General features: G+C 44.0%; 1 protein-coding gene across 5 annotated transcripts in view; it reads right to left on the bottom strand.

The window, feature by feature from the left end:
* Window positions 1-20,842, bottom strand: part of ZNF618 (zinc finger protein 618) — a 204,872-nt gene that overhangs the window by 38,673 nt on the left and 145,357 nt on the right. For all 5 annotated transcript variants that reach the window (XM_040324381.1, XM_040324376.1, XM_040324377.1 and 2 more), the window contains 2 exons: window positions 12,316-12,405; window positions 3,092-3,172 (listed from right to left, as the gene is read on the bottom strand). In XM_040324381.1, coding sequence (XP_040180315.1) covers window positions 3,092-3,172; window positions 12,316-12,405 — 171 coding nt within the window. The remainder of the gene's footprint in view (window positions 1-3,091; window positions 3,173-12,315; window positions 12,406-20,842) is intronic.

Raw genomic sequence — 20,842 nt, 5'->3', positions numbered from 1 at the left:
GGTAGAAATAGATTCGCAGAAGCGAACGCACGAGTGAGGCCGCGTACACACGGTCGATCCATCCGATGAGAATGGTCCGACGGACCGTTTTCATCGGTTCACCGCTGAAGCAGACTGATGGTCTGATGTGCGTACACACCAACGTTCCAAAAACCGATCGGGTCAGAAAGCGGTGACATAAAACACACGACGTGCTGAAAAAAACGAAGTTCTAAGCATGTGTCGACTTGATTCTGAGCATGCGCGGGTATTGAACCGATGCTTTTGTGTACTAACCATCGGTTTGGACCTATCGGTCAGCGGTCCATCGGTTCGATTTTAAAGCAAGTTCTCTAATTTTTGTCCAAAGGACAAAAGACAGATGGGCCGTACACACGGTCGGTTTGGACCGATGAAACTGAACTTCAGTCCGTTTTTATCGGTTTGTACGCGGCCTAAGTCCCGCCGACATATGTAAACGCCGTTTAAACCACATATGTGAGGTATCACCGCGTGCGTTAGAGTGCCAGCAACAATTCTAGCACTAGATCATCTCTGTAAATCGAAACTGGTAACCTGTAAAAAAATTGCCTATGGAGATTTTAAAGTACCAAAGTTTGGCGCCATTCCATGAGTGTGCACAATTTTAAAGTGTGACAAGTTAGGTATCTATTTCCTCGGTGTAACATAATCTTTCATATTTTACAAAAAAATTGGGCTAACTTTACGGTTTTGTTATTTTTTAAATTCATGAAAAAAAAAATTCCAAAAAAAAAAGGCGTTTGGAAAATAATTGCGCAAATACCGTGCAAGATAAAACGTTGCAATGACCGTTGTTTTATTCCCTAGGGTGTCTGCTAAAAAAGCATATATAATGTTTGGGGGTTCTACATAATTTTCTAGGAAAAGAATGATGATTTGTACATGTAGGAGAGAAGTGTCAGAATAGGCCCGTTATTGAGGTGGGTATAAAAGCCCGGTATTATAGTGGTTAAGAGGGAAGTTTCAGGAAAAAACTTTACACAGCCCCCTGCGTATAACACGCAGGCATTGTTTACCCTCTATTTTCAGGGTAAAAAAGTGAGTGTTATACGCCAATAAATACAGTAATTTCAAGTCTGAGCTCTGCCTGGGTTACTCAAGGACATTCACATAGTTGTCCCTTAGCCACTCCTTTGTTGTCTGTGTGCTTAGGGTCGTTGTCCTGTTGGAAGATAAACCTTTGCCCCAGTCTGAGGTCCAGAGCCCCCTGGAGCAGGTTTTTATCAAGGATGTCAATGTACATTGTTGCATTCATCTTTCCCTTGATCTTAACTAGTCCCCCAGTTCCTGCTGCGGAATATCTTCCCCACGGCATGATGATGCCACAACCATGCTTCACTGTAGGGATGGTATTGGCCAGGTGATGGGCGGTGCCTGGTTTCCCCCAGATATGACGCTCACCATTCAGGCCAAAGAGTTTAATCTTTGTTTCATCAGACCAGAGAATTTTGTTTCTTATGGTCCAAAAGTCCTTCAGGTGCCTTTTGGCAAACTCCAGGTGGGCTGCCATATGCCTTTTACTAAGGCGTGGCTTCTGTCTGGCCATTCTACCATACAGGCCTGATTGGTGGAGTGCTGCAGAGATATTTTCTATTTTGGAAGGTTCTTCTCTCTCCACAGAGAAATGCTGGAGCTCTGTCAGGCCCTGTACACACGAGGAGACATGTCCGATGACTGTTTTCATCGGACATGTCTCCTGGGATAGTTTGGTTTGATGTGTGTACACACCATCAGACCAAAATCCCCGCGGACAGAGAACGCGGTGACGGTGGCGCGGCGATGTGCGCAAACCAGGAAGTTCAATGCTTCCACGCATGCGCCGAATCAATTCAACGCATGCGCGGGATTTCGGTCCGCTGGTTAGACGTACTAACCAGCGGAAACTTTTGTCCGCTGGAAAACGGTCCACTAGACCAGGAAACCTGTCCGCTAGGCCGTACACACGGTCGGACATGTCCGCGGAAACTGGTCCGCGGACCAGTTTCAGCAGACATGTTCGACAGTGTGTACGCTGCCTTAGAGTTACCATTAGGGTTCTTGGTCACCTCCCACCGCCCTTCTCCCCCAATTACTCAGTTTGGCCGGGCAACCCACTCTAGGAATAGTCCTGGTGGTTCCAAAATTCTTCCATTTAGATGGAGACCACTGTACTCATTGGGACCTTCAATACGGCAGACATTTTTCTGTACCCTTCCCCAGATCTGTGCAACAATAGAATACTGTCTCAGTGGTCTACAGAAAGTTTTTTGGACTTCATGGCATGTGCTCTGTTTTGCACTATTAACTGTGGGACCTTATGTAGACAGGTGTGTGCCTTTCAAAGGCATGTCCAATCAAATCATTTACCACAGGTGGACTCCAATCAAGTTGTAGAAACATCTCAAAGATGGAAACGGGATGCACCTGAGCTCAATTTTGAGTGTCATGGCAAAGGCTGGGTTCACACTACTACACTACTTTCATCCTACTTTGCTCTGCTACATTGGTCCTACATTTATCCTACATTGGTCCTACATTTATCCTACATTGGTCCTACATTTATCCTACATTGGTCCTACATCTATCCTACTTTCATGAACAGGATACTACTTTGGTCCGACTTCAATGATATACATTGGGCTGAAGTAGGATCAATGTAGGACCAAAAGTAGTACTTTGAAAATGCTCCCTGCATTTTCAAAGTCGGACCGACTTGTGTAGGACCAGTTAAGACGGCTCTCATAGGGAAACATTGATTTTCACACATCATGCTACATGAGGCTCCCAATGTAGGACCGTTTGTAGGACAAGTGTGAACCCAGCCAAAGGCTGTGAATACTTATGTACGTGTGATTTTTTTTGCTTTTATTTTTAATACATTTCCGAACATTTCAAACAAACTTCTTTCATGTTGTCATTATGGGGTAATGTTTGCAGAATTTTGAGGAAAACATAACAAAATGTGGAAAAAGTGAAGTGCTGTGAAAACTTTCTGAATGCACTGCAAAACTCAATTTTACTTCCTTTACTTCTTTTTTATCAAGTATAAAATTACCAGTGGAGCTGGGAATTGCTCCATGCACCTACTCACCACTGGAATGCTGGGAATTGCTGTTTGCTTCCTCATAATTGTTGGGTTGCTTCGCTTCTATGTCTTGGGTAAATGCACTTTCTGGTAAGGAAAAATGGAACAAAAAATATAATTTTTGTACTCATTAAAAACTATTTTACTTGCAGTCCACTAAGGGGCGCAGGAAGTCCTTTACCTTCAGGTTGCCAACCACATGAGTATTTAACACTTGTAAACAAAAATAATATAGGCTAACCCAGGCCAGGATAACTCATTTCAGTATGCTTCAGTTTTATAGTAAAGCAGTATAGAGAGCATGATCATAAACACAGAAGGATGGAATAAGTGCCCCATGATGGACTCCAAGAAAAGTCATCCACAGAGTAACCAAGGCTTCTTCCAGGGTATCCCTATACCTGAATATAAACCTGTCCTGTTTGGTACTGAACCTAGAGGCCAGGAAGTCTACATCCAGTATCCCCTACCTGCAACACAGGTCCTAGGACACTCTTTTGGGTCAAGGTGCTGCCGGATAAGGAAATCCTGCCCATTGCTTACACCTGGAATGTATTCAGCTTACCAGACTGGAACTTCTTCTTAGGACAGAATTTGCTCTTACTCTTTTGCTGCAGCAAGAATTCTGGTTCCGACAGTTACGGTTTGCCCCCTGCTGTGGTGTTGTTTAATTGAATCCAGATCGGATAACCCTCCAGCAAGGTGTTTCAATGTTGAATGCACAGTCAAACTTCACAAAACTCCAGGATGTTTATTGGGACACAAGGTGCCCAGAACCTTTCACCAGCCCGACAAGATGACCTTCCAAAAGAGGGGAAGAAAAGCCTTCTGACTACAGAGCTGCATTCCTGAGCCACCAAACCAGGGATAGCCTGGTCTTTGATGCCAACCAAATTGGGCTGTCCAGAGAAGGAAAAAATTATCCCATGAAGACAGAATGTTGAGATGCAGATGTTGGGCAAAGTGGACTGCATTGAAGGTGATCATCACCCCTAAAATGCTTACGCAGAAACAAAGGAGTGTAGACTGAAGAGTAAGAACCGGAGACCAGAGAATCTGAAGTTTCTTCTGGGGAAGAAAGAATCTGGCTTGAGATGTATACAGGACCAGACCCAGACATTTCAACCTATGACTCAGTTCAAGTGATGATTTCTGAAGGTTCAGGATCCCTCTGAACAAGGTACATCTAAACAATTAAAGTTAAAGCGTTACTAAACTCAGGACCCTGCATTCACTATATCTGGTCTGCCACAGAACATGGAAATGTAATTTTAGTAAATCTAAACTGCTAAATAACTTTTCTTATCAGCAGTATATAGCAGTCTTGAGACTTCCATCAGTGTCCAGCCAAGAACTGATTAAAGCTTGTAGGAAGAGTTTTCATTCTCCCCTGACTGTCTTACGAGGCAGTGGTGATTGGCCCTGTGCCGATCACATGCAACCACCCAATAAAAAAAACCCAAAAAAAAACAAAAAACTCTCTAGCAATACACACCAAACAGAGCATATGCAGAGTGCCCCCAAGGCTCTGTACTAGAAGGAGATAGATTGGGGAATGTGGAAGAAGGAGAGGATCAGAGAAGACAGAATAAAACAGCCTTTTAACACATGTGCATGATTGACCCCTTACGTTCCACAGTGAGTATAACAAGGATGCTTTACTGCATATAAAATACTGATTTTCCTGTGGGTTTAGCATATATTGCACGACAGAGCCCTCTCGGACTCTTCCCTTTAAAAGAAAGTCACCCAAGTATCCCACATGGGGATGCCAGAAAAACACAATAGGGTTAACACTGGAGCATTGGTGAATACATGTGGTGCAGGGGAGAGGGCTCAAAACAGGGTCACACACAGATAGTGAGCTTAGAACCCACTGATGGGCTGGAAAAATGGGCACAAGTACAAGTAAGTAACTTTGACCACAGAAGCCAGACAATCTCCCTAGGACAGACCCTACTGAATTCTATAACAGAACCCATCTGGAAATTGACTGTAAACAAATGAGAGCTTGAGATCCAGAATGGAGAAAATTTTCCTTTTCAGTTTGGAACAGTAAACTTGTTGTGAGTAAAACCCCTGGAACCGGTATGCTACAGACTGAGACCTAAAAGGTCTGATAGTCTGTGCATAAACACAAAAAGGTTGGAAGTGGTAAAATAAGAAGGGGTCAAGTTTGTACCCCAGAAACACCACCTCCTACACCTTAGCATCCAGAATGCAGACTGTACAAGAGTCAGCAAAGGTTGACAGATGTCACCCCAGTTTGAAAAGTGAAGGCTCACATTCATGCAGAGGAAGGCTTATCTGAGGATTTGGCAGACTTGGAATATAATGCCTCGTACACACGATCGGTTTTCCTGTTGGAAAAGGTCTGATGAGAGTTTTTGGTCGGGAATCCTGACTGTGTGTATCAGACGTTTTTCAACAGAAAAACTGCTGGAAAAGGATAGAGAGCAGGATCTTTTTTCCCATCAGGAAAAAAAACTGATCAAAATTTCCTATCGTGTGTACAAATCCCAATGCGAAAAATTCCTACGCATGGTCGCAAACAATTTCGACGCATGCTCAGAAACATTGAACTTAATTTTCTTGGCTCGTCGTAGTCTTTTACATCACCGCGTTCTTGGCAGTCAAAAGTTCACCAAACTTTTGTGTGACCGTGTGTATGCAAGGCAGGCTTGAGAGGAATTCCGTCAGAAAAAACATCCAACTTTTTTCCGATGGGAAAACTTTGCAGACGCATTGGGAGCCAAGCTTGGAGGCTCTAAAGACTGAAATCAAGGGAATGGACAAATGAAAAATATGTTTCTAACAGGACTTTAAGCCTAGGTTCACACTTGTGCAATGTGGGAAGCTATACGATTACAGCGCTGGTTCCTGCATTGCATCTTTGCCCTCTACAAACCGCTGAAGGTGTCAATACATTGTTAATGACACCCCTAGATCCCAGGTTCACAGATCACAGTGCAAACTGTCAACTTGCACAGGAATCCCATAGAATCCGATTTCAGTGCAGGGGGAAAAAGTCCCTCCACCTTTTTTTTGTAAATTCAATGCAAGATTAGCCAAAGAAATGTATGGCTGAACTCTCATTGCACAGACAATGCATGGGATCGGCCCCGCAGTGCAAGTTAGAATCGCATGCGATGTCTGTGTTCACACAAATGTAAAGGCACTAGAGATAGAGAAGTTTGGATACAAACTGGACTACAATAGCCTCCTGTTCTATGAATATGCTTATGTTTGAATCAGCCTTTACATCCGTCTCCAGATGGTATATGGTCCCAACCCGTTTAGCACACCTTTGCCCCACTTCTTCCAACACCTGCGTTCGAGGCTGTTCCCTCCCAGGGGATGCACTTTACACACGGTGGTCATGCTCTATGCTTTCTAGATTATAGACAAAGGTCCTAAAACAGTTGGAAACTTTAACCTGTCCCTTTCCCAGAGATCCTTGGTGTGTCCTTTTGCATTTGAAAAATCTGGACCTTTCAAGATTAAAATTGGCCACCTACGTTCCACTAGCGGCAAAACAAACTATTGCGAAAGCTTAGAAACAAAAGTTTTCATAATCAATTTTTTTTAATAATGAAAAGCTGACTAACATTCTCCTAGACACACAAGATATACCTAAAAACCTGGGCCCCATGGATACAATACATTCATCCCTTCATTCCCCCCTGAAAGCTACGCACTGCTTTAGGTATTGAATACCCCGGGTTTCTATCTGGAGTGTCCCCAACATCCTTATTCTGTTTCCCTCTTTTTTTCCATTCTGTTCCATCTCTCTCTCCCATTCTTTTTCTTCTTTCAGTCCCCTGTTCTGGGAGGTCCCAACTAATACGTCTCTTGACTATACTCTGTGCAAGGGCCAACTCTCATACCTTCTCCGAGTGTGTCTTTAGGTTTACCAGGGCTCAAGTCCTGCGGGAACGCGTGGGAACGTAGTCCCTGCACCTTTTTCACAGCGGGAACGCAGTTCCCTTTGCAGGACTAGAGCAGCCGACCTGCCCGAGCCAATCCTTCACTAAGCGGCGATGTCCAGCTCGAGTCACTGTCGGGGGCAGGCGTACCTTAGTAATCCTTTATGTTACTGGCCGATTCCTGTATATGGATTCTCCGGGTAGTGTGCGGGTATTCCGTCACTTCCTCGATGCCGCAATGTCTCCTGGGAACAATGACAAAAGCTCCCAGAAGACATTGCGGCATTGAGGATGTGACAGAATACCCGCACACTACCAGATGAATCCATATACAGGAAGCGGCCAGTAACAAAGAATTACTAAGGTACAGTGGATCGAGAAAAAAAAAAGTAATTATGCACATGAGCGTATCATTTTTTTTTTTAGGTGGGGGAGTGGATCTTGGGTGGGAGTTCCCACACTTTTCCCCCCCAGGACTTGACCCCTGAGGTTTATGTTTATTACAAGTTTGCCCTCTTTCCCCTTCTCTCCACCTCACCTTCCCTACCTATCATTGTACTTATATAATAGGTGTATTGTACTGTAAACCTAGCTTATATTATGTCATACTTGTTGATCTTTATCATCATAACCATTATTGTTTTCTATGACTCACAACTGATCTCTGTATCTTTTTACAGTGTTGACTACATTTGAATATTTGTACGGGTCATACTATGTATCTTTCAAAACTTCACAGTCAGAGGCCCAGATTCAAGAAGCACTTGCGCCCGCGCAACCATAGGTTGCGCGGCGCAAGGGCTTACTTGCTCCGGTGTAACGAGTGCTCCTGATTCAGGAACCTTGTTACACCGACTGCAGCCTAGGATGTGACAGACATAAGCCTCCTTATGCCTTCACATCCCAGGCTGCATTCTTGCGTTGGCCGCTAGGGGGCGCGGCCTTTGTGATCGGCGTATAGTATGCAAATTGCATACTACCACCGATTCACAAAAGTTGCGCGGGCCCTGCGCACGCAAGGTACGGAGTTTCCGTACGGCGACTTTAGCATAAGGCTGCTCCTGCTAATAGCAGGCGCAACCAATGCTAAAGTATAGCTGCGCTTCCCGCTCGCGACGTTCAAATTTTACGTTGTTTACGTAAGTGAACCGTGAATGGCGCTGGACGCCATTCACGTTCACTTAGAAGCAAATGACGTCCTTGCGACGTCATTTGCCGCAATGCACGTCGGGAAAGTTTCCCGACGGAGCATGCGCTGTTCGCTCGGCGCGGGAGCGCGCCTAATTTAAATGATTCCCGCCCCCGGCGGGATCATTTACATTAGGCAGCCTTACGAACGGCTGATTAACATATCGCCCGCGCAATTTACGGAGCAATTGCTCCGTGAATCGCGGGCAAAGCGCAATATTTGCGTGGGCGCAGAGAAAAAATTTTGCTCTTTGCCCACGCAAATATTGCGCGATTCTACCTGAATCTGGGCCAGAGAGGGATAAGACTTAGCAGTCAACTTTGTAAGGCTTCTTCCTCCAAGGAAGATGGGTGCCCTTGCCACTAGCATCTTAAACCTCTCCAGCCCCGGAAGGTTTTCCCCCTTCATGACCATGCCATTTTTTGCAATACGGCACTGCGTTATTTTAACTGACAATTGCGCGGTCGTGCGACGCTGTACCCAAATAAAATTTGTGTGCTTTTTTCCCACAAACAGAGCTTTCTTTTGTGCCCATGATATGCAGCCTGTACAGTACGGAGGGTGTACAGTATGTGTATATACAAGGGTGGATGGTATTCGTATATACAGGAAAAAAGGTGGGTGTATATAGCTGTATACAGAACAGATTATGTATATCTGCAGTCAGTGATGATGGATTAATACAGGAAGGAAGGTGGGTGTGTATAGTTGTATACAGGACAGATGATATATATCTGCAGTCAGTGTCGATGGAGGAAGGTCTCTATATACAGGAGGGAAGGTGGGTAAATACAGTACTATGGAAGAGTCCTAAGCGACTAGCCTTGTGTAAGAAACTAAAGGCTTACACAAAGCTCACTCCCAACAGCTGAAGAAAGCAGTTGTGAAGAGAATAAATGTGAGTATATGTTACTGGAGAGGGCACCTTCGGCAAATCACAGGCTCAGTTTAAAACGGATGTCCAGGCAAGCTGTTCAATACATATTTAAAAACACGTGTAGAGTCTTACCTACCCAAAAGGTATTAAAGTTTATTCAGCCAGTCCTAAGATTCAAGCACCTCTGTCCCACTGCAAAGCCGAGAAGGTGACGCACCTGGCTGAGCAATAGAGCTTCCAGCGGTACCTCCATCTTGCTCGATAGACAATCACCTTTATAAGCTCTACCCAAGGAGAGAGTAGAAGGAGCAGGGAGCTTAGCCCAGGACTTGAAAACACCAAAGTGAACTGAACCTGGCTACAAAGTGTGGTAGATTAATCAAAAAATTACTGAAAAAAATAATAAAATAAGAGTGGCTGCCTTGCTTCATCGCGCCCATGTGATCGATAAAGATCTCTGAAGCGGACACTTTGGAGGTTGTCAGCTATTTTGTCTGAAGGCTGAACAGAATTAGAAATCCTTTTGTAGGTAAAACAGTAAATATATATTTTGTCTATTTAAATGTTTGCTTCGGAATTCCACTTAAATATACTGTTAAAATACATACATGTGAGCTGCTTTTGCTTCCAAAGTATTTGTACATACATACTGTGAGGTTATTCCTCTGTTCTCAATTTCTATAAGGGATCTCCCAGTGGCTCATGTCGTCATGGCATTGGTTTCTTGCATTTGGAATGCGTTTGGAACCACTGTCAGAGGCAGACCATTCAAATCTTATTTACTCTAAGGCCCCCTTTCACACTGAGGAGTTTTTCAGGCGGTATAGCGCTAAAAATAGCACCTAAATACCGCCTGAAAAACTCCTGCCCAGCATTCTCAATGTGAAAGCTCGAGGGCTTTCATACTGGGGCGATGCGCCGACGTGAGAGAAGAAAATCTCCTGCAAGGAGCATCTTTAAAACAATGGGAAACCGTGGTAATACCGCCCGTAATGCACCTCTGCAGAGGCGCATTGCGGGCGGTATTAACCCTTCTCCGGCCGCTAGCGGGGGTTAATACCGCACCGCTAGTGTCCGCATCCCGCGGCAATTTTGACGGTATAGCGCCACTACTTTTTAGCGCCGCTATACCGCCACTGCACCTCCTGCCTCAGTGTGAAAGGGCAGTAACTGAGCAATTCACACGGCAGTTCATGGCTGCAGTTGACCTGCAGCTGCTTGCATTCAAATACACATTTACTAAAACTGCAGAGTGAAAAATCTGGTGCAGCTGTGCATGGTATCCAATCACCTTCTAACTTGAGCGTGTTCAATTAAACCTTGACAAAAAAAAAAATGGAAGCTGATTGCTTTCTATGAAGAGCTGCACCAGATTTGGCATTCTCTGGTTTTAGTAAATCAACCCCACTGTGTTTGACTAGATCAGCCAATAAATATGAACCCTTATGCCGCGTACACACGATCGAACATTCTGACAACAAAACCGTGGATTTTTTCCCCACGGATGTTGGCTCAAACGTGTCTTGCATACACACGGTCACACAAATGTTGTCGGAAATTCCGATCGCCAAGAACCCAGTGACGTACAACACGTACGACGGCACTATAAAAGGGAAGTTCAATACCAAGTGCGCCACCCTTTGGGCTCCTTCTGCTAATCTCGTGTTAGTAGAAGTTTGGTGAGAGACGATTCACTCTTACATGTCATCTTCTGCTGTTCCCGAACTCTTGGAGTCTCTGAGAAATCAGTTTTTCAGAACTCTATGTGAATATCGGCAGCAAAACAACTTCATTATTCTAGCATTATTAAGAAGATGAGAATGCGCTGCATTAAAAATAAAAATATCTGCAGCGTGATGAATGTGCTATCTCCATTACGAACGCTAGTTTTACCAGACGAGCGCTTCCGTCTCATACTTGATACAGAGCATGCGTGGAATTTTATGCGTTGGAATTGTCTACACACGCTCCGAATTTACGAGAACAGATTTTGTTGTCGGAAAATTTGAGATCCAGCTGAGATCGCAAATTCCGACAGCAAATGTCTGGTGGAGCCTACACACGGTCGAAATTTCCGACAACAAGCTCCCATCGAACATTTGTTGTCGGAAATTCCAAGGATGTGTACGCGGCATTAGCCCGATAGCCTTGAGCAATGCAATGGAAATTGATTTGTTATCCTCTCTGTCAGTCTGAGATCTGCTGTGTGACAATTATGAAAAGCTAATATAAAAATGTTAGGTAATCTGCAATTGATTTCATTTAAAATGCAATTTATTATTTTATTGGGTACATGACGTGACTAAAAAGCATCTTCTTCTAATTCAGTTTCTCCCCGAACCCTTCCTACAGTGTGCAAGACTGTGCTAAACACATTAGATAGCAAGCTATTTAATAAGCCAGGTACAAGTCTATGTCAGCCTGTGGGACATGCATGCTGGAAAACCAGCAGTCAACCGGTTCCCGATCGACGCTCTCAGCCAAATGCCAAAGAGCGCTGTTCAGAGGGTTCTGGAGGGGGGCACCCCCCTTGTCAGAACACAACAGCTCAACTGGGGGAGATCGCTGAACTAACCTTGCATGGTTAATAAAGCAGCTCCGACTGAAGCTGACTGCAAACACATAATTGCCTGTAATAAATAGAACAACTAAGTGGGAGTCCTTGACTCATATGTCCGAATGGTTTAAAATGGAACTCCACACAAACAGAGGAGTTTTTATTCTCCTCTGACTGTCCTATGAGGCTGCAGGACCCCTGACCCTCTGTCTGGACAGTGCTGATTGGCCCTGTGCTGATCACATGCACCCTTCCAATAAAATAAAATAAAAAACTCTCTAGCAATACACACCAAACTGAGCATGTGCAGCTTGCCCCCAAGACTCTGTTCTATCAGGAGGGCCAGAGAAGACAGGATCAGACAGCCTTTTTACACAATGCAGAGGATTAACCCCTTAGGTTCCACAGTTAGTATAACAAGCATGCTTTATTATATATACAGACTGATTTTACTGTTGTGGGTTTAGTAACACTTTAATGTTGTTTTAAACAAATAAATAACTGCATTCACTGGCGTTTTCATATCTGCCAGGAGTTCTAAAAAATAATCGTTAAATATTGTTCGGTGTGTGTCGAGGCAACGTTAACATCACAGTCAATATTCAGCAATACAGATATCTGCCTTATTGGGAGGAAGGCCGGCAGCAGCCTTGAGGGATAGGGTTTAATAATGATACTCACTGAGAGGAGTGTGCAGTGCTACATGTTCCTGGTATGGAGTGTAATATTTGTACTGCTTGCCGCAGAATTCACACATATAATTACCGGTTTCTATGGAAGCAAAGAAAAACAAAATTATTTTAAATCACCTTTTGTTCATAGAGATGCCTATAATTCCAAGAGGGCACAGGAAGTAAATATACAAACGTATTATTTTCTTAAACCATTTCATTTTTCAAAAAGTCTTCCTCAGATGGTTTATTTGCTGCCCACCAAAGAGAGTGACGGCATTATTCACATTCTAATGTGGATTAGAGGGGTTACATTTTAAATAAATACAGGCCATGGAAAACCCCATTTCCTATATATTTTTTGCCAAATTTCAGAAATCGCAAGAACAAATCAACAAAGACCTCCAGTGCTGTGCAAAAGTTTAGGCAGGTGTAAAGAAATGCTATAAGACAAGAATGCTTTTCAAAAACACATACTGTATATACTCGAGTATAAGCCGAGTTTTTGAACATTTTTTTTGCGCTGAAAATGCCCCCCTCGGCTTATAATCGAGTCACCTTTTTGCGCCTGATCTCCCAGACTTTGGGGACCCAGTACCGACCAGGCATAGGTCCCCTGGACCCCAAACTTGGCACACCTGTAGCCCCAATCTTCCTCTATTAATGTGCAAAGTTTGTTGTACAAGGGACCTACGGCCCGGGAGCACCGTTCAAAGCCGGGCACCCCTTCTATAGACTCCCATGTTAAACGTCAGTCTAGTCATGGGCACAGTGAGGCATGGGCACAGTGAGGCATGCACATGGACACAGTGAGGCACAGTGAGGCATGCAGATGGACACCCTAGGCTTATACTCGAGTCAATAAGTTTTCCCATTTTTTGGTGGTAAAATTAGGTGCCTCGGCTTATACTCGAATATATACAGTATTTGAATTGTTTGTTTTTATCTATTTACAAAGTGCAAAGGGAGTGAACAGAAGAAGAACCTAAAACAAATAATATTTGGTGTGACTACCCTTTGGCTTCAAACCAGCATCAATTCTTCTAGGTACACTTGTATACAGTGTTTGAAGGAACTCGGCAGGTAGGTTGTATCTTGGAGAACTAAAACACAGATCTTCTGTGGATGTAGGCTGCCTCAGATCCTTCTGTTTCTTCATGTAATCCCAGACAGACTAAATAATAATGAGATCTGGGCTCTGTGGGGGCCAAACCATCAGTTTCAGGACTCCTTGTTGTTCTGTATGCTGAAGAAAGTTGTTGGGATCGTTGTCCTGCTGCTCCCTGATGATATGGCATGATGGATATGTATCTGCCTGTATTTCTCAGCACTAAGGACACCATTGATCAGCAAATCTTGAGGACTGTAAATGAAGTGGTCAGCCAAGGAAACAATGCAGCAGATGAAAGACACAGATTCACTTCCCTTCAACATTGGAAGATGTCTAGCAGTGCCATTGGCACACAAGTGGCAGAAAGCAGTGATACCCAGATACACCCATCTACTGGCAAACTGAAGAAGTCTGGCCAGAAGTGGTCCTTATGGAAAAACTGCATCCAAAAAGCCATACTTCTGACGTGGAAACAAAACTAAGCGGCTCAACTATGCACAATATAAAAAAACATAGGAACGGGGGTGCAGAAAAATGGCAGCATGGGCTCTGGACTGTCAAAATTTGAAATATTGGGCTGTAGCAGATGACAGTTTGTTTGTCGAAGGGCTTAGAAAGCTGTACAATAATCAGTGTCTGTAGGCAACAGTGAAGCACATATTTGGGGCTTGTGTTGGAGATTTGGTCAGGATAAATGGTGTCCTAAATGCTGAGAAATACAGGCAGATACTTATCCATTATGCCGTTAGGGAGTGACGTGTGATTGGCCCCAAATGTATTTTGCAGAAAATTTATGACCCCATACATGAAAATACAGAAGGATTTGAGGCAGCAAAATCTTTGGTAAGTTTTTTAGATATTTGGAACAACCTACCTGCTGAGTTATTTCAAAAACTGTGTGCAAGTGTACCTAGAAGAGCTGGTGCTGTTTTGAAGGCAAAGGATAGACACACCAAATAATGATTTGATTGGGATTTCTCTTATGTTCATTTACTATACATTGTGTTAATTGACTAAAAAAACTATTAACACTTGCAGTATCGCACAAAAGTGAGTACACCCCTCACATTTTTGTAAATATTTTATTATATCTTTTCATGTGACAACATTGAAGAAGTTACACTTTGCTACAATAAAAAGTAGTGAGTGTACAGTTTGTATAACAGTGTAAGTTGTCTGTCCCCTCAAAATAACTCAACACATAGCCATCAATGTCTAAATACCTGGCAACAAAAGTGAGTACACCCCTAAGTGAAAATGTCAAATTGGGCCCAAAGTGTCAATATTTTGTGTGGCCACCATTATTTTCCAGCACTGCCTTAACCTTCTTGGGCATGGAGTTCAGCAGAGCTTCACAGGTTGCCACTGGAGTCCTCTTCCACTCCTCCATGACGACATACCGGAGCTGGTGGATGTTAGAGACCATGCGCTCCTCCACCTTCCGTTTGAGGATGCCCCACAGATGCTCAATAGGGATTAGGTCTGGATACATGCTTGGCCAGTTCATCAACTTTACCCTCCGCTTCTTTAGCAGTGGTCGACTTGGAGGGGTGTTTGGGGTCCTTATTATATTAGAATACTGCCCTGCAGCCCAGTCTCCAAAGGGAGGGGGATCATGCTCTGCTTCAGTATGTCACAGTACATGTTGGCATTCATGGTTCCCTCAATCAACTGTAGCTCCCCAATGCAAGCAGCACTCATGCAGCCCCAGACCATGACACTCCCACCACCATTCTTTACTGTAGGCAAGACGCACTTGTCTTTGTACTCCTCACCTAGTTGCCGCCACACACACCATCTGAACCAAATAAGTTCATCCTGGTTTTATCAGAGAGCAAGATATGGTTCCAGTAATCCATATCCTTAGTTCAGCAAACTGTTTGTGGGCTTTCTTGTGCATAGTCTTTAGAAGAGGCTTCCTTGTGGAACAACAGCCATGCAGACCAATTTGATGCAGTGTGTGGCGTATGGTCTGAGCACTGACAGGCTGACTCCCCACCCCTTCAAGCTCTGCAGCAATGATGGCAGCACTCATGTATCTATTTCCCAAAAACAACCTCTGGATATGACGCGGAGTACGTGCACTCGACTTTTTTTTTGAGCATGGCAAGGCCTGTTCTGAGTGGAACCTGTCCTGTTAAACCTCTGTATGGTCTTGGCCACCATGCTGCAGCTCAGTTTCAGGGTCTTGGTAATCTTCTTATAGCCTAGGCCATCTTTATGTAGAGCAACAATATTTTTTTTCCACATACTCAGAGGTGCCATGTTTCAGTGACCAGAATAAGAGAGTGAGAGTGATAACACCAAATTTAACCCTTAAGTGAAAATGTGCAAATTGGGCCTAATTAGCCATTTTCCCTCCCCAGTGTCATGTGACTCATTAGTGTTAAAAGGTCTCAGGTGTGAATGGGGAGCAGGTGTGTTAAATTTGGTGTTATCACTCTCACTCTCTTATACTGGAAGTTCAACATGGCACCTCATGGCAAAGAACTCTCTGAGGATCTGAAAAATGAATTGTTGCTCTACATAAAGATGGCCTAGGCTATAAGAAGATTGCCAAGACTCAAACTGAGCTGCAGCGCGGTGGCCAAGACCATACAGCGGTTTAACAGGACAGGTTCCACTCAGAACAGGCCTTGCCATGGTCGACCAAAGAAGTGGAGTGCATATGTAATCAGCGTCATATCCAGAGGTTGTCTTTGGGAAATAGATGTATGAGTGCTGCCAGCATTGCTGCAGAGGTTGAAGGGGTGGGGGGGCAGCCTGTCAGTGCTCAGACCATACGCCACACACTGCATCAAATTGGTCTGCATGGTTGTCATCTCAGAAGGAAGCCTCTTCTAAAGATGATGCACAAGAAAGCCCACAGTTTGCTTAAGACAAGCAGACTAAGGAGATGGATTACTGAAACCATGTCCTTTGGTCTGAAAAGACCAAGATAAACTTATTTGGTTCAGATGGTGTCAAGCGTGTATCGTGGCAACCAGGTGAGGAGTACAAAGACAAGTGTGTCTTGTCTACAGTCAAGCATGGTGGTAGGAGTGTCATGGTCTGGGGCTGTATGAGTGCTACCGGAACTGGGGAGCTACAGTTCATTGAGGGAACCATGAATGCCAACATGTACTGAAGCAGAGCATGATGCCCTCCCTTTGGAGAATGGGCCACAGGGCAGTATTCCAACATGATAATGACCCCAAACACACCTCCAAGACAACCACTGCCTTGCTAAAAAAGCTGAGGGTAAAGGTGGTGGACTGGCCAAGCATGTCTCCAAACTTAAACCCTATTGAGCATCTGTGGGGCATCCTCAAATTGAAGGTGGAGGAGTGCATGGTCTCCAACATCCACCAGCTCCGGTATGTCGTCATGGAGGAATGGAAGAGGACTCCAGTGGCAACCTGTGAAGCTCTGCTGAACTCCATGTCCAAGAGGGTTAATGCAGTGCTGGAAAATAATGGTGGCCACACAAAATATTGACACTTTAGGCCCAATTTAGATATTTTTACTTAGGTGTGTACTGACATTGGTTGCCAGCTGTTAAGACATGAATGGCTGTGTGTTGAGTTATTTTGAGGGGACAGCAAATTTACACTGTTATACAAGCTGTACACTCACTACTTTACATTGTAGCAAAGTGTCATTTCTTCAGTGTTGTCACCTGAAAAGATATAATAAAATATTTACAAAAGTGTGAGGGGTGTACTCACTTTTGTGAGATGCTGTAACTATGTAATAAGACCATGCCGCAACTGCATGCCTAACGCTTTGTACACATTTGCAGTGGGGTATCCCAATGTAAAACCCCCCTTGGGATTGATAGGAGAAAAAAGTAAGCGCATTCAGGAGACGGCAGTACCACTTGCTGAACACCTGTTAACCACCTCTAGACTGCTCCTGAAAGAGTGATCCACTGTGGATCACTTTTCTGAGGGGCAGTAGAGCCTGTCACCTGTGATAAAGAGGCCTAAGTTGCAGCTTACACAGGAAAATGGGCTCTCTTCATGTGACAGCGCTGGTTCTTGGTCCAACACTGTTACACTAAATGAGCCATATGCCCTTCCATACTTTTTGTTTAGCGCAACCCTCTTGCTTTGCTCTAGGAAAGGGGATTTATATGAACATTTCAAATAAAATAAATTACATTTTGAAAACACATTTTTGGGCAAAAATGTTTAGCATCAGATATTTTGCATGAAACGAATGAATACAATAAAAAAATGCCAGGTTCACGTTAAAGCCTGGTCAAGGCCAAAGCAGTTCGCTGAATGATTTCTCACCGGTCACAGCACAGTAGAGTATGTCACAGACAAATGGAAAAAATATATTTGAAGTGCAGTTTATGAACACAAAGTACTACAATCAGGCAAAGGAGGACACAATTTAAATTTGACAGACCACCTACTCCTTCTTGGCTCCAAAAGTTTATCAAATTATAAATTAGTGATGAGCACCATACTAGGGCCTAAAGTTTTCTCTTCTTTGTCCATCCAGTTTTGTAAAATGAAAGTACACTAATATTTGGAAAAAAATAAGTATTTTGCCCACAGTGAGCCAACCTATTGCTGGAAAGGGAACCATATTGTGAACTGAAATTTTTTCCCAATAATACAGATTATACATTGGCAAGGTATTATTGTCATTTTCAAAGAACGAGACAGTTATGTGCCTTAATAACAAGCATTTATTTTGGAAAGGATAAAAGGAAAATTAAACTGTATGGGGCAGATCCACAAAAGAATTACGCTGGCGTATCTATTGATACGCCGCGTAATTTCAAAGTTCCTGCGTCGTATCTTTGTTTTGTATCCACAAAACAAGATACAACGGCATCTGGGATCGATCCGACAGGCGTACGTCTTAGTACGCCGTCGGATCTTAGGTGCATTTTTTCAGCGGCCGCTAGGTGGCGTTTCCGTCGAATTCCGCGTTGAGTATGCAAATTAGCTAGTTACAGCGATCCACGAACGTACGTCCGGCGCATTTTTTTAACGTCGTTTGCGTTCGGCTTTTTCTGGCGTATAGTTACCCCTGCTATATGGTGGCGTACTCAATGTTAAAGCGGATGTGCCACGGGAAAATAATATTAAAAGCCAGCAGCTACAAATACTGCAGCTGCTGACTTTTAATATTAGGACACTTACCTGTCCTGGAGTCCAGCGCCGATCGCAGCAGAGGACGAGCGATCGCTCGTCTCTCTACTGCTCCCCCCGCCATCCACGCTGAGGGAACCAGGAAGTGAAGCGCTGCGGCTTCACTGCCTGGTTCATCGCCAATGACAGGGCGCGCCCCTAAGGTTGAAGTGACCCCGTCATACTTTTTTTCTTCACTGCGGCTTCACTGCCTGGTTCCCTACGGCGCATGCGCGAGTCGCGCCGCGCCCGCCGATTGGCTCCCTCTGTGTGCTGGGAGCCGAGTGTTCCCAGCACACAACGGGGGGGGGGGGGGGGCGACGGGATGTGACGGAATGCCCGTCTTTTGCCCGTGAATGCCGGGCCGGAAGTGGGTGCAAATACCTGTCTTTAGACAGGTATCTGCACCCCCCTCCCCCCGAAAGGTGTCAAATGTGACACCGGAGGGGGGGAGGGTTCCGATCAGCGGGACTCCACTTTAGGGTGGAGAACCGCTTTAAGTATGACCGTCGTTCCCGCCTCACATTTTGAATTTACGTTGTTTGCGTAAGTCGTTCGCGAATAGGGATTTGCGTAGAATGACGTCACCGTCATAAGCATTGGCTTGTTCCGGTTTAATTTCGAGCATGCGCACTGGGATATCCCCACGGACGGCGCATGCGCCGTTAAAAAAAACATTGTTTACGTCGGGTCACAACGTATTTACATAAAACACGCCCCCATCACATCGATTTGAATTCCGCGCCGTAACGCCGCCAAAGATACACTACGCTGCCGTAACTTACGGCGTGAATTCTTTGAGGATTCCAAAAAAATAAGTAAGTTACGGCGGCGTAGTGTATCTTACATGACACAGACCCACTGAAATACCCAGGTGTGTTGCCATTACTGCCATGAGTGCAAGTTCTTAGAAAAACCTAGTTGTAGAATTTTTATTTTCACATGAAATCTTTATTTAAACAATTCATTCCCTATAAATTCATATTATACTTCAAAGCTCCATTTTTTTGCCAACCAGTTTATAAACAGCCACAATACCGTGTTATTTTAGGAGGTAGAAATGTTGTTGGATTGTATTCTTGAATTACTTTTACACACACACACAAAATATATATGTCTATAACTTAATATATCATGTAAGCAAAAAAAAAAAAAAAAAACTTTAGAACATTTTGAATAAAAAAAAAAAAATGTAATGTGTTATGTTTTCTGAATTGATGTTAAAGTCCGCTACAAAAAAAGCTTTTGCTCCATATTAAAATTTGATAAGTCTTGTCAGAAACAAAGAATGACAAAGACAATAAAACATTGCTGTTCATGTTTTAAACAAATAGAAATAAAATCATGGCAGAGGTTCTAACTTTTCCCATTCATTTGAAATAATAATAATAAAAAAAAAGATCTGTGTTGCAGTCTGGGTCCCCAGCGAAAAACATTTTTCTCAATACCTTTCCTGGTGCCACCAGAACAGGAAGTGAAGGTAAATCACCCCAATAAAAGACAAAAACCATCAAATAAAATAAATACTTATCACTAAAAAATTGCATGCAGACACAGCTGCAATAAAATAACTGGAGTCCATTTTTGGCATAAAGCAAAACACAGATCCACAAAGAAAGTACGCCAGCGAATCTATTTATACGCCGGCGTAATTTCAAAATTCCCGTGTCGTATCTTTGTTTTGAATCCTCAAAACAAGATACGACGACATCTGGGTTAGATCCGACAGGCGTACGTCTTCGTACGCCTTCGGATCTTGGATGCAATTTTTCGGCGTCCGCTAGGTGGCGTTCCCGTCGTAATCCGCGTTGAGTATGCAAATTAGCTATTTCCGACAATCCACGAACGTACGAGCGGCCGTCGCATTTTGTTATGTCAATTCCGATCTGCTTTTTCCGGCATATAATTAAAGCTGCTATCTGGTGGCGTACTCAATGTTAAGTATGGCCGTCGTTCCCGCGTATAATTTTGAAAATGTTACGTCGTTTGCGCAAGTCGTCCGTGAATGGGGCTGGACGCCATTTACTTTCACGTCGAAAACAATGACGTCCTTGCGACGTCATTTGGAGCAATGCACCCTGGGAATTTTGACAGACGGGGCATGCGCAGTTAGTTCGGCGCAGGGACGCGCTTCATTTAAATGAAACACGCCCCCTACTCGCCGCATTTGAATTCCGCGCCCTTACGCCGCGAGAGATACACTACGCCGCCGTAACTTACGGTGCAAATACTTTCAGGATTCAAACCAAAGCCAAGTAAGTTACGGCGGCGTATCGTATCTCATATACGCTGCGCCG

This window comes from Rana temporaria, chromosome 9 (assembly GCF_905171775.1).
Source record: "Rana temporaria chromosome 9, aRanTem1.1, whole genome shotgun sequence".
Classification (NCBI taxonomy): domain Eukaryota; kingdom Metazoa; phylum Chordata; class Amphibia; order Anura; family Ranidae; genus Rana; species Rana temporaria.
This window is presented reverse-complemented; position numbering and strand designations above follow the sequence as displayed.